This window comes from Balaenoptera ricei, chromosome 10 (genome assembly GCF_028023285.1).
Source record: "Balaenoptera ricei isolate mBalRic1 chromosome 10, mBalRic1.hap2, whole genome shotgun sequence".
Classification (NCBI taxonomy): domain Eukaryota; kingdom Metazoa; phylum Chordata; class Mammalia; order Artiodactyla; family Balaenopteridae; genus Balaenoptera; species Balaenoptera ricei.
In genome coordinates, this window is record NC_082648.1 from 97,848,875 (window position 1) to 97,863,483 (window position 14,609).

Consider the following 14,609-nt stretch of genomic DNA (forward strand, 5'->3'; position numbering starts at 1 on the left):
ATGACCAGCACATAGTCAAAAATAATCAGGTACGTTGGGACTTCCCTGGTGGCACAGTGGTTAAGAATCCACCTGCCAATGCAGGGGACATGGGTTCGAGCCCTGGTCCGGGAGGATCCCACATGCCACGGAGCAACTAAGCCTGTGTGCCACAACTACCGAGCCTGTGCTCTAGAGCCCACGAGCCACAACTACTGAGCCTGCGTGCCGAGAGTCCATGCTCCACAACAAGAGAAGCCACCACAATGAGAAGCCTGCACACCACAACAAAGAGTAGCCCCCTCTCTCTGCAACTAGAGAAAGCCTGTGTGTGGCAACGAAGACCCAATGCAGCCAAAAATAAATAAATAAATAAATTTATTTTTTAAAAAACCAGGTACACAAGAAACATAACATCATGAGCACAAATCAGCAGGGCAATAGATAACAAAAACAGACCTGCAAAAACCTTAGGTTCTAGAATTACCAGCAAGTACAATAAGCTGGGAAATTAAGAAATGTACTTCTACATTTCTTCATGATAGGAATTAGAATATATTTTGAGCCAAAAGACAATGAAAATATTATCAATACCTATCAAAACTTGTGGTTCAATGCTGAAGCCACTTCAGAAAATAGTTTGTCAATTCCTCAAAAAGTTAAACATAAGAATTACCATATGACCCAGCAATTCAACTCCTAGGTATATGACCAAGAGAAATGAAAACACATGTTCACACAAATTCATAATAGACAAAAAGTGCAAACAACCCAAATGTCCATGATGAATTGATAAACAAAATGTGGTATATATCCATATAAAGCAGTATTATTCAGCCATAAAAAGGAATGAAGTACTGATACATGTTACAACATGGATGAACCTAAAAAACATTATGCTAAATGAAAGAAGCCAGACACAAAAAGCCAAGTATTATATGATTCCATTTATATGGGATATTCAGAATAGGCAAATTCATGGAGACAGAAAGTAGATTAGTAGTTGCCAGGGGCTTGGAGGAGGGGGAAATGAGGAGTGGCTACTAACAGGTATGGATGTCTTTTTTGTGGTAATAAAAATGTTCTATAATAGGATAGTGGAACCTTGTGAATAAACTAAAACAACTAAATTGTACACTTTAAAAGGGTAAATTTTATGGTATATGAATTATATCTCAATTTTTAAAAATTGTGGATTGCAGCTATGTAAAGGAAAATTTATAGCTTTAAATGCATGTATTAAGCCATTCTTAAAAGTTCCTATCAAGAATACTTTCTAGTTTACTTACTGTTCTTATTAGTAAGAATTCTATACTAGTTTGCTTGCCATTCCTAGTAACAAAGATATGCTTGAAAATATCTGCAAGAAACAGAGACCTATGAAAAGCAATAAAGCAGATTTTAAAAGAACCAAGTAGAATTCTAGAAATGAAAAATACAATAACTCAATTAAAAACCCTATGGGGAGATTTAACAACAGATTAGACATAGCTGAAGAGAGAATTAGTTAACTGGAAGGTAGGTTGGGAAATAATTACCCTGATTCATGCAACAGGTATGCTGAAGTATTCTGTTGTGAAGTGTCATGATATCTGAAACTTACTTTCAAAGGGCTCAGCAAAACATGTTTTTGTGTGTGTCTACCTAAATAATGTGTATACAGACATACATGTGTTTAGCAACAGAGGGAGATAAAGCAAACATGGCAACATGTTAAAAATTGGTGAATCTGAATAGAGGCTATATGGATGTGCAATGTATAACCGTACACTGAACATTTTTATAAACTATTCTTTTCTAAAATTTAAAAATGGTAAATTAGCAAAATGGTAGCACTTACAATAGCATAAAAATATCAAGAACAAAGAATTAGGTCTTTAAAAAAGAAATAGAAGCCCTCTGTGGGAGAAATAATGAGCCTATTGAAAAACATTAGGAGAACATTTATATGGATATAGATAGAGATATACCATGTTCATGGATTAGAAGATTAAATTTTTAAAAATTCCCCCAAATTGATTCATAGACTTAACGCAACTTTGTTCAAAATCTAATAGGGTTTTGGAAAGAACTTGACAAGATGATTCTGTAATGCATATGGAAGACAAAAGGGCCAAGAATAGAAAAACCCTCTTGGATTCCAAATACTACACACTGTATTTTTTTTGTTCCTACCTCAGTGGTGGCTCTTTCTCAGCTCCTTCATTGGTTCCCCAACTTCTTCCTGATCTCATGTTAGAATGCCCCAGGGCTCAGGCCTTCAACTCTTTTCCACTATCACACTGACTCCTTTGGTGATTTCATCCAGTCTCATAGCTCTAAATAAAAATCAACTACTAACTCTCAGCCTCCATTCCAATCTAGACCTGTCTCTCAAACTCACTCTCATCTCCAACTGTTTACTTGATATCTTTAATTGGTTATCTGATAGACATCTGATATTTAACAAAATGGATGCCTCAATTTTTTTTCTGTCTTCAACTTTCCTCATCTCAGTTGATGGTAACTTCATTCTGAATTTTAGTTGCTTAGTCCAATACCTTGGGTTCATCTTTGACTCCTCTCTTTCTCTCATATATTTTATCCAACCCATCAGCAAATCCCTAAACTAATCACTTCTCACTTTACTTTACTATGCTCACCCTGGTTTGAGCCACATCAACTCTTACCTGGCTAACTTCAACAGCCTTCTGATTGGCTTACCTGTCTCATCCCATGTCCCTGCACTAACAGTCCCCTCTAGTTCTTAACCGAGTTTGCATGATGAAAATCAGTTTTGATTTGGGAGTGGCACCCAGGGCATTAGAATGCTTTTTAAATGTCTCATACTTCTTCAAAATTATCAGATATTATTTTATCCTTTGGTTAGTAATTGTTGAAACTGAGTGACAGGTACATGGAGCCCTTTACACTATTCTTTCAAATAAATATGAAATAAAACAAAAGCTTCTCTGGTGACTCTACCACCTTTTTTTTTTTTTTTTTTTTTTGGCTGCACTGCTTGGCATGAGGAATCTTAGTTCCCTGGCCACTTCCCCTGCAGTGGAAGCATGCAGTCTTAACCACTGGACTGCCAGGGAAGTCCTCTGGTGACTCTAATCTGCAGCAGGATTGAAAAACAATGGTCTGTAATCCCAAAACCAGAGCATTTTCCCTATAAATAATTGAGACATTTCTACTTGAAAGGCAGTCTTAAAGAATTAAAAAGATACATGTAAGATGAAAAACACCAAATTTATTTTCCAAAATACAAGAAAAAGAGTACACATTTAAATTCACTTTGCAATATACATTAACAACAACAACAACAAACCACCTGTTCCATGTCCTACTTGTCTCAACTTAACTCTCAACCAACGGTGGCATTTGCAAGAAGGGAAAGATTTCTGGCCCTTGGTTTGCAGAACCTGAAACTTGACATGAGAACATGTGAAATGTATACTCCAGACTCAGTTCTCCTAAATCAAGGCAAAGGTTTGTTAACAATGAATCTCCATACAGATGGAAAATGAAGGGCTTCTTACTACCAATTTATCCAAAAGCTCTAGAATAGTCATTTGCAGTTTGAAGTCTGACCACAACTTTCACTAGTGCTCAATGTATTTTGAGGTAAAGTACAGAGCATGGAAGAATGAAATTCTCCTCAGTTTCAAATGAACTAATATCTAAACCTGAAAATATTATCAAAGGTGATTCTTTGTTTCTGTAAAGAATAAACCACCCAAATGAATTTATTGGTTTGAAATATACTTGTTTAATAAACCTGACAAGGAAAAATCAAACCAACAACCCTATTTTTGCCATAGTAATGAGAATCTATAAAAGGTTAACTTCTTAGTCCTTGGGAAGTGACACCACATGAGTTCTATAAAAAAATGGCTATTGAGATTGTTAGACTCGATGTGAGCCCCCCTCAGAATACTGGGGAAACTGCAGAGACTTGTTTATTTGTGGACTACTCCCACTCATGCTTACCAGATGGCTATTGATGACATTAAGTTCTTGTATCACCATGCTCAGATCTTCATGTAATTTAACTATTGCGTTTTTCACCTCCCCTAGAAGAACGTTAGTGGATTCGTTTGTTTCAGGCTCCCTAGGCAGGTCTTTGGTTGCCTGAAAACTAGAACAGGACATAGAGGTGAAATGGTCTACATTTTGGGTGGAAAATGCTACCCAATTACTGCTAGAAATAGGACTTGTCTTCTTTTTGGCAGAATCAGAGTTGTCTGGAAGAATTTCCAGTAGGTTGAGGTGGTCATTTTCCTCTTCATCAGAGGACAGTGGGCCCCTAGGAGCAAAAGGGTGATGAACCCTGGCTGTCTTATCTTTATCTTTAACAGAGGCAGAAGAAGATTGTTGATGGGACAAAGTCCAGAAGGAAGGTCCGGCCAAAATTGGGGGTGAGAGATGAACAGACTTCTCTGGAGAGGCTGAATCAGGAGATGACACGGATAAAGTAGAAAAGGAGGAGGCTCCCTCAGAGGCAGTTGAAACTAAAATGTATAAATGACAGACAAAGATTAGGCAACATACAAATGACAGTAACAGCTAAAATCATTTTACAGTGTAAAATCCTATCTGGTCTCAACTTAAATAAATTACTTAGAATTTTATATGTTAACTCATCATAATAAGCCCAAATAAACCCAAAGCAGGAAATAGAGAGAATCTAAAGATGTGTTATATATCAATAATACCATGGAAATGAAACTAAAATAGAAATATCAATATTCATCTTGACTCTCAAACCTTGCCCAATATATTTTTACACTACACTTACCAGAGAGAGCAGAAAAGTAAAGTATTACATGGTATTCTACTCACTGCCAGCATTTTAAGTTGACATTTAAAGTAGAAAGTGTGAGAAACCTGTAACTTAGATTCCTTCTTTTTTTTTTTTTTGACAGAAAATATTACGGCAAAATGAACAACCAACTACAAGTACCCCGCAGTTATAGAACTAGTCTTTTTCTCTTAATGGTCAAATATAGTCAAGACTGAGTCCAAGCCATCTGAGATCCAGGACACTTCAGCACATGTATATAATTTTTTTTTTCCCACCAAGAAACTGTAAGTAAAATAAAAAGCATTCTAAGCTTATTTTCCATAAAATTAAAAATTTGATAACGTTTTAAACTTCCCTTCAGGCAAAATCATATTAAATCTCTTCTTTCACACTTCATTCTAAATCATTATTTCCCGAACTGTTCTGGGGAACACTGTGTTCCTTAAGATGTAAAAAGACATTTTGTGAGAACAGGGCTTCAAAGTCAAGACTAGCCAATTGCATACTGTGCCTCCCATTAGGAGATTAACAATGTCCGTTAGCAGATTTAAGGTTCTGAGAAATCGACAGTACAGCTGATCCTTGAACATGGGGGTTAGGGGCGCTGGCCCTCAGCACATTTGAAAATCCCTGTATAACCTTACAGTTGGCCCTCCATATCCGAGGTTCTGAATCAGCAGATTCAATCAACCTCCGATCCTGTACTACGTGTTTATTGAAAAAAATCATGTATAAGTAGACCCATGCAGTTCAAACCCATGTTGTTCAAGGGCCACCTGTAATTTATTCAAGTGTTTTCCAAACTTTCTTGGGCACAGAACTTTTTCTTGTCTCCTTGGAATGTCTATTTACGTTCACTTATGTCTTAGGTGGTAAAAATTGGCAAATTCCAGTGCTAAAGTCTTTGTAACTAACTCTGGGCTTGTTACTTAAAAAAACAAAACAAAACAAAACAAACTTATTGACTATAAGTCATAGAAGAGGGGAATTAATGCTTACCATTTAGCACTTATCTTTCTATATTAATTTTATTTATTTTACATATTCATGTCCTTCTAAACTAAATTGGACCTCCTGTAAAAAAATGTGGCCAGGGCAGGCAGCTTCTATTTTTTGCTTCAAAGCTCTCTGAGGCCTATCTCCAGTTCTCAGGAAAGAATTCCAATCACAAACCTTTTGGGGGGTGAAATGAGTATTCTCAGCTGATGCAGCAGCAGGACACAAAAAGGAAAGTAGGAACTTCATTAACACACGGTCAAGACAGGACAAGCACACTTAAGAATCTAGGTCAGCCCTATCCAGATATTCTATCCTGGGATTAAAAAGAGGGTACGTGGTAATGGGCATGCCAATGACGAAAGCCTCCGCATATTTGTGTTCTGAGTCACACAGCGACACTCTGAGCTCCACTCACAGCTGTCATCTGACATGTCCTTTTGCCATCCTCCTGTTTTCTATATCCCAGGTCTTTCTCTTTCTTGGTCTACCCTCGTGCTGGAGCAGTGTGTTCTCCAGTAGTTCACTGAAAAAGGATGCACGAGAAGTAAAATTTTGAGAACTCGCATGTCTGAAAATGTCCATGTTCTACTTTTAGGCTTAATGATATTTGGTTAGGTAAAGAATTCTGGGTCAGAAATCCTTTCTTTCAGACTTGTGAAGGCAAAATCCCACTGTCTTCTTGCTTCCAGTATTGCTGCTCTGGAGTGGGAGCCATTCCATTCATCGTATATAACTGTAGGTAACGGTTTTATCTCTGAAGTTTCATAGAATTTCCTCTTGGTCTGCCGTGTTTGGAGGCTTCTCTGTGTGCCCCAAGGGTGACTTTTTTTATTCATTGAGGTCAACTGAAAGTCAACTGACTTTTAATCAGGAACTCATTTCCTTCAGCTTTAGAAAATTTTCTTTACTGCTTTAATAATTTATTTTCTCCTGTTTTCTCTGTATTCTTTTTCCGAAACTCTAACTAGTCCAGGTGTTAGACCTCCTGGAATAGTCCTCTAATCTTCATTTTCTCTCCCATCTTCCCTACCTTTGTCTTTGTGCCTTACTTCCTCAGAGAGTTTTGTCAACTTTAGCTTTCAGTCCTACCACTGAGTTGCTAATTTCTGCTCTTATATTTTTAACTTCCAAGAGCTATTTTTTGGGGGTTCTCAGAAATTCTTTTTGTAACACCCTGTTTTTGTTTCATGGGTGCAACATATTCTCTTATCCCTTGTTTCAATGTTCCACATTAGAAGTTTCTTTCAGATGTCTGGAACACCTTGCTGTCTGCTTATGATTAAGAATGAAAAATTACAAAGTTGATTGGAAGCTCTGAGTGTAAGTGTGAGACTTGTCAACACTGAGCTTCAGTGTATAGTCATCTGAGTGGGTCATCTGTTGGGGAACCACTAATGTCAGTATCTTTGGTTCTTTCCTCTGAGGGTTATAGGTTCTTGTGAGAACAGTTTCTCTCTCCTGCCTAGAAGGTAAAGATCTGGCTCCCGGTGTGCTGGGAGTCTAGCAGGGAAAGGGGACAGGGTTCTCAGCATTCAGCATTTGGTTTGCATATGGTCACTTAATCCTGTAGTGTTTGCTATAGGACCTGCACACTCAACTCTACCTAGCATCTCTCATTTCAGAGACCCTCCACCTACCTTCTCCAGAAAACAAATCTCCAGACTTCTGCCAGAGGTTGTAAGAGTGGGTGAATATTCAGGGCAATTGTTTATCTATTTGGCAAGGAGGAAAAGTCTAAGGATTTAAATTGCTTTTCAAATAGCTATTTTCTAATTCTCTTTATTTAGCACCACACTCCAATAACAACATGTGGAGTAGGCTTTATAACCCCATTTATTTTATTTTATTTTAAAATAAATTTATTTATTTATTTTTAATCTATTTTTGGCGTGTTGGGTCTTCGTTGCTGCACGCTGCACGCGGGCTTTCTCTAGTTGCGGTGAGCTGGGGCCACGCCTCGCCACGGTGCGCGGGCTTCTCATTGCGGTGGTTTCTCTTGTTGCGGAGCATGGGCTCCAGGCGTGCAGGCTTCAGGAATTGTGGCACGTGGGCTCAGTAGTAGTGGCTCTCGGACTCCAGAGCACAGGCTCGGCAGTTGTGGCACACGGCCTCAGCTGCTCCGTGGCACGTGGGACCTTCCTGGACCAGGGCTCAAACCTGTGTCCCCTGCATTGGCAGGTGGATGTTTAACCACTGCACCACCAGCGAAGTCCCTATAACCCCATTTAAAACATGAGGCAAAGGAATCTCAAAGAGGCAAAGAAACTTTCCCAAGATCACAGGACTAAAAAGGGGCAGAGATGAGACTCAAATTCTAGTCTCTGATGTTAAACCATATAATCTAACCCACTAAGCTCTAAGTCCACACCATTCTACTATATTATAATTATTTTTACAGTATTAGAGAATTACGTTAAATTCTGGATATAAAATTGAGAAGGCAGGCAACCAGGATGGTGAGGGAATATGACAACCATTCCTTACATAAAGATATATAAGGAACGGTTGATGGATATGCAAATCTTTATTCAAAAAGGGATAGGAAGACAAAGGGTAAGAGGCTATATTTGGTTATTGGAAAATAGTCACAAAATCTTAGTAATATTTATCTCCCTTTTCTCATATTGTGCACAAGTTGGAACTGGGGTTAACAGGTGAAAAGTAATAGGAAAAGAGATTTCAGCCCAATTTAAAAAAGAAAACTTTCTAATAGTCATGGTTTTCCACACATGAAATGAGCTGCTTTGGGAAGTGGTGAGTTTCTTGATACTCATGGAGCTCATGCACAGCCTGAATGACCGTTTGGCAGGAATGTTTCAGGCCAGATCAACGCATCATGTGACAGAACTATATATCCTTGGTGAGATTCTAAGATTCTAGGACCCAAAACACATATGTTAAGAGTACTAAGAAACTACTCTAGAAATAATTCACTCTGGTCAGGAAGAATGATTTCATAAGGAACATTTAAGAAGGCTGGGAGGAAAATAATATTTGAGTCAAATATTAATATCATGTTATCCATGTAAAGATAACACAGTTATGACAGTCACACACGTGTGACGGGATGAATATCTGGTATTCCACTTCATGTGCAGTGTTTCTCAGAGTGTGGTTCCTGAACCAGCAGCAGCAGCACCTGGTTATTTGTTAGAGATGAACTTCTTGGGCCCCACCCCGGACCAACTGAATCAGACACTTGCGGGGATGGGTTGGGCTCAGGAAACGGATTTTTAACAAACCTGCGTTTCTGTTGCATGCTCAGGTTTGAGAAGCACTGCTTTTTACTGTATGCCCACCCTCCTTCTGCTTTGTAGCTACAACTGCTGAGTAAATAGCTTCTCACTATTTACAGTTCTGCAGCTTTGATTCATAGGCTACAGGATGCTTTTGCTCATAAAAAGCCACTTCATCTCTAATTGCTGCAGGCCAATTTACTTTTGTTTCCAAACACGCTGCAGCTGTGCCAGACGCTGCACACTGCACTTCAGGGTGCATCTCCCTGCCTGTTTAGTGACCCTTCTCTGGCTCATTAAGGAGGTTATTTGTTAACAAGCACCCTCTTCATACAGTCCACCCCCCAGAGCTGAAATGCAGAGAATATTGCAAATAAGCTGCAGTAAATGGCTGGTTGTAAAAATCTCACTGTGTGATACATGCACGCTAATGAATGTTGCACTCACTTGAATATATATAGCACTGACAAAATTATTCCAAATGCTGATGTGTTATCTCTAACTTTTTATACTCACGAATAACATTGGGTCTGTTAATTATCATATTACAATTTTAAACTTAAAAAGCATTTGGAAGTACTGGGCTGCAAAAATAAGATGACAAATACACTTCTGGAAATATTTAAAAACTCTCTTTAGCAGTAAATGGAAATTTTTCTGCTAGCAGCAGGTCTTTGGTCAACTAAACAGTTCACTGTACAACAGAGGGATTTTTTTTTTTTCATTCTCCAATTCATCTCTTTCAGTCTTCCTCACTGATATATAATGGCTGTCAAGTTACCTACACACATGAATTAAACTATTGTGATTTTGTTCTATGGTTAAAAAAATGAGACATTTACAAAAATCTTCATAACCGAATTATTCATAACAGCCAAAAAGTGGAAACAACTCAAATGTCCATCAACTGATGAAGGGATAAATAAAATGTGTTTATCTATACATTGGAATATTATTCAGCCATAAAAAGGAATGAAGTACTGATTTATGTTACAACATGGATAAACCTTGAAAACATGATGCTCAGTGAAAGAAATCAGTCACAGAAGGCCACATATTGCATGACTCCATCATATGAAATGTCCAGAATAGACAAATCCAGAGAGACAGAAAGTAGATAGTGGTGCCAGGGGCTGGGGTGAGGGGGACTGGGAGTGACTGCTCATGTGTACAGGACTTTTTAAAATTAATTAATTAATTAATTAATTGATTGATTGATTTTTTGGCTGTGTTGGGTCTTCGTTGCTGCACGCGGGCTTTCTCTAGTTGCAGCGAGCGGGGGCTACTCTTTGTTGCGGTGTGCAGGTTTCTCATCACAGTGGCTTCTCTTGTTGTGGAGCATGGGCTCGTGGTGCGTGGGCTTCAGTAGTTGTGGCATGAGGGCTCAGTAGATGTGGCTCGCTGGTGCTAGAGCACAGGCTCAGGAGTTGTGGCACACGGGCTTAGTTGCTCTGTGGCATGTGGAATATTCCCGGACCAGGGCTCAAACCCGTGTGCCCTGCCTTGGCAGGTGATTCTTAACCACTGAGCCACCAGGGAAGTCCCTGTACAGGACTTTTGAGGGTCATGGAAACGTTCTGGAATCAGTAGTGATGGCTGTACAACTCTAAGAATATACTAAAAACCACTAAATTGTCCATTTTAAAACGGTGCATTTTATGGTACATGAATTAGATCTCAATTTTTTTAACGTAATATTTGAAATTTTACTTTTAATGCCATTATTATAAATAAGCTACACAAACGAACCTGATTTAGGAGTAACACAGAGAAATGCTAACAAGTCTGCCTCATTATAAGTGATTATAAATCACTTATGCTACATTTGTATTAGGAAAATTGGATTACTGGATTAAAGATGAGTTTACTCACTTACCTATGAAGTATAAGTTTGGTTCACTAAATTAAAAAAATCAAATCAGTGTGTCTTTTTGTCTGTACAAAAGCAGGCAGGAGCTGCGCAGCTGGAAGAGCTGTCGGGGCCGTGTCTGGGGGACAGGGAGCACCTGTGCTGTGACTTCCCCGGCGGGTGATAAGACTCCCCTCTCCCTTCAATGCTCTGCTCTGCGCGGTGCTTCTGAATCAGCCTGACAAGTAGCTCAGAGTTAGCTGAGATGGTCTGCAGAACTGTTTTCTATCACTTTCCCCATTTCTTAGGGAAATTGTTAATTGTTCTAGCTCTGAAGGCTTTTATAGCCCAAAAGAAAAAGGTATGGTTAATGAGTCCTTTGTGTGTGTGTCATGTTTGGTTTCTTTCCCCAGCAAAGGTGAACTGAAAAACAGCTACAAAGAACAACTACTGCTGAAATTCAGAGTAAGAAAATGGAACCGATGAGACAGAAAGAAAGGACGAAGCCAGTGAGAATGCTCACAACTATCGCAACATGAGAATGTATAGATTTTTTTTCCTCCCCCAAATTAGAAAGTAAAATCCAGTGCGTCTAACACACTTACCCTAACTGTGGCTTATGAGACTATAATGAAAGCTGCCTGCCACCAGATCTGGCTTCTAAGTACTTACTAGCTCCTTCTTCCTTTTTAGCATGCATGATAAACTAAACGACTAACGACCTAAAACAATAGTTTGAGCTCTAAATAAACAGAGAAGCAGAAGGAATGGGCTGTTCTAGGAACAGAGTTATTTACCATCAAAGGGTCAAAGGAGGTCGCTGCAGCAAATCCATCCCTCTCATTCAGTAAAGATACTAAAGTGTATTAGGTGGCTGCCTCAGACAGCCTCCCTGATATTTGCAAACTGCTAAAATATGAGTGTGCAAGTATTTTTTAATTTGCCCAGCTCATTATCTCCAAACAGTTTATAACATCAGACCTGGAGCCTTCCTGTAAACAAATATTTCTTAAAAGAAAACCAGGAAATAGGTACTATCTTCTTTATCCTCCGTCATCTGAGACTAGCCATCCATCCTGACCTCATCATTTCTTGAATTCCTCAACCACAATGACCTTCAGCCATTCCTCTGAGTATTCCCTAGAATATGTCATCACTCACAACTGCCCTACTCTGAAATCTTGTTTTCCAAGATTACTTTTCTTCTCAATTACTTCCAGCCTTTTAGATTCCTTTTACATTCCTTTTAATACACCTACACTTTGGCCTCATTGAGACAATAGATGCAACGATCCTTCTATTTCCTCTCTAGCAGTGCCTCCCGGTTCTGGCTCCTTTCTTGTCCAGTCTAGAATCCCAGGATCCATCACTTCAGCCATTTTCTAGCTACCCCCTTGCCAACACGTCTTCTGCCTTACCTGCTACTAATTCCTAGTTCAGGAGTCAGCAAACCTTTTATATAAAGGACCAGAGAGTAAATCTTTTAGGCTTTGTGGTACATACAGTCTCTGTTTGAACTACTCAGCTCTGCTGATGTAGCACAAAAGCAGCCAAAGACAATATGCAAGCTGAGTAGTGTGGCTGTTTTCCAATAAAACTTTATTTACAAAAACAGGCTGTGGACCAAAAGGCTGCAGTTCCCCAATCCCTGTCCTAATCCTATTTCAATTTAAATATCTACCCTTTTCATTCCTATCCCTGGGATGCTCAGCGCTACAGGAGAAAAGCACAGGCGGCTGCAAATCTGGATTACAAATTACTACTCCTCCGTCTTCTCAGTGTCTTATCAGCTCCCTCTTCCATTCTCTATATTGGCTGTTCTAAATCTCCAGTCTCTTCACAGCCCTTTTACCACTCCAAACCCTCAGGCTTGGTAGGTGACCTCAGACAATAAGATCCTGAGGCCATGACACATAGAGTGTGGCCCACGAAGGCTCAACGCATTTAAATTATTAAAAACAACAGAACCCTTCCCTCACATCTGGTACAGCCTTTCTCCTCTCTCCTTACAGGCCCGCAGCATGAGGTGACTCTCTTTCTGGTCTGGATTCTAGTCTGCCTTCCCCACATCATGCTTCATCTTGGGATCTCTCCCCCTACCTCACCCACCGGCTCTTGTCTCCTTTCTCTCACGTCGAATCCTTTCCTATAACGGCCTCTGTGTTCCATGTGGCAGTGCCATCATGACTTCTGTCCTATAGATGGAGATACTGACATGCAGAGAGGTCAAGGGCCTTGCCTAAGGTCACACAATTAGTGATTGAGCTGAGATTATGAACCCAGGCAGTCTGACTCCAGAACCTGTGCCATTAACAACTATGCAATTCAGCCATTCTTTGTGCTATGTTGTGATGTAATTACATTTACATAAGTTTTAAAACCCAAAATACAGTATTAAAATTTTTTGCTTTAAACAGTTGTGTTACTTTTCAAATTAGAATTAAAAATAAAATATATAGTATTTTATATTTACCCACATATTTATAATTTCCAGTGTTCTTTTATTTTTCCACGAGTCACTGGGGTCTTCCCTTACACATACAGTTTAGCAGTCAGTCAAGGATTTGGGCAGAGTTTATAAATGGAATCTGAGACTCCATCTGAGTCTCCCTCGCTTTCAGGGTTTCGCTCATAAATTTTCAGCTTCTCTGCCAGTGCTGAACTCTCTCTTTTGACGTCTCAGGCCATGTGAACTGAACAGTACCCTCAAGGTATTAATTTCAGTTACTATATTTTTCAGCTTTGGAATTCATGAATTCATTTGATTCTTTTTTTATAGATAGTAGTATTCTATTCTGATGAAATTCCCCATCTTTTCTTCTGTTTTCTTGATTATATTAATCATAATTATTTTAAAGTACCTACCTTGAAACTTCAGTATCTCGATTATTTGTGACTCTCTTTCTGTTGTCTGTTTTCTCCTGTATTTCTGGTCATTTGTTCATTTCCTGGTATGCCTGGTAATTTTTTGTTGAATGCCAAACATTATGCATGAAAAATTGCAGCAGCTCTCAAGAAAGGATTTCATTGTCTTCCAGACACTTTGTTCTAGTTGAAGTTCGGTTTCAGCATTTGGGAGGGCTGATCTATTTCTGGCTTGTCCTTACTCCTAGAGTGTACTTCTGATGCTTAGGGTGTAGCCTGTTAGAGAGCCCAGCTGAAAGCACAGAGTATTTACCAGAGCCCCTACAATTTGGCATATCCTGAACTCCAACCTCTGTCTCTTAGTGCCACAAGATTATGAGAATCTCTGATTAGCTCGTCAGCCTCTTCCCATTTAGGATGGCTAAACCGGTTGGCTGCTTCCCATTTCGATTCTCGGCATCTTATCCAGAACATGAGTTTAGCAGCAGGCAAATGTAACAGTAAGAAATTATACAAAGACTTATGGACTTTTTCTCTGTGATTCCCTTCCCTCTGGAATATTGGCCCCTTGAGTCCCTGACACCTTGGAAGTCCCAAACTCTAACCCTACCTCCCAAGCTCAGTGAGACTGTGGAAAGCCCAGGCCTCTAATTTTCCCTCAGCTTCTATCATCCTGCTCTGCTAATAAGCAAACGATGCAAGCGGGGAAAACTGAGGTGAATGTGGGACCAACTAAATGTGAACTAGTTTCCTACTCTTCTCACATCACTTCTGACACCAAACGTGTGGGGTTTCCACATGAAGGATTTCTCCTGTGCTCTGTGGACACCCAATTGGGTGTCCTACAATTTAATTCAATTCTGACACTACCCAGAGTTAGTGCAGACCCCAG

At 39.4% G+C, this 14,609-nt stretch overlaps 1 protein-coding gene across 1 annotated transcript in view; it reads right to left on the minus strand.

Annotated features, from left to right (window-relative positions):
- Positions 1 to 3,748: 3,748 nt before the first annotated feature.
- Positions 3,749 to 14,609, minus strand: part of ENTHD1 (ENTH domain containing 1) — a 108,672-nt gene continuing 97,811 nt past the window's right edge. The window contains exon 6 of the mRNA XM_059934867.1: positions 3,749 to 4,475. Within this exon, the coding sequence (XP_059790850.1) occupies positions 3,871 to 4,475 (605 nt within the window). The 3' untranslated portion in view covers positions 3,749 to 3,870. The remainder of the gene's footprint in view (positions 4,476 to 14,609) is intronic.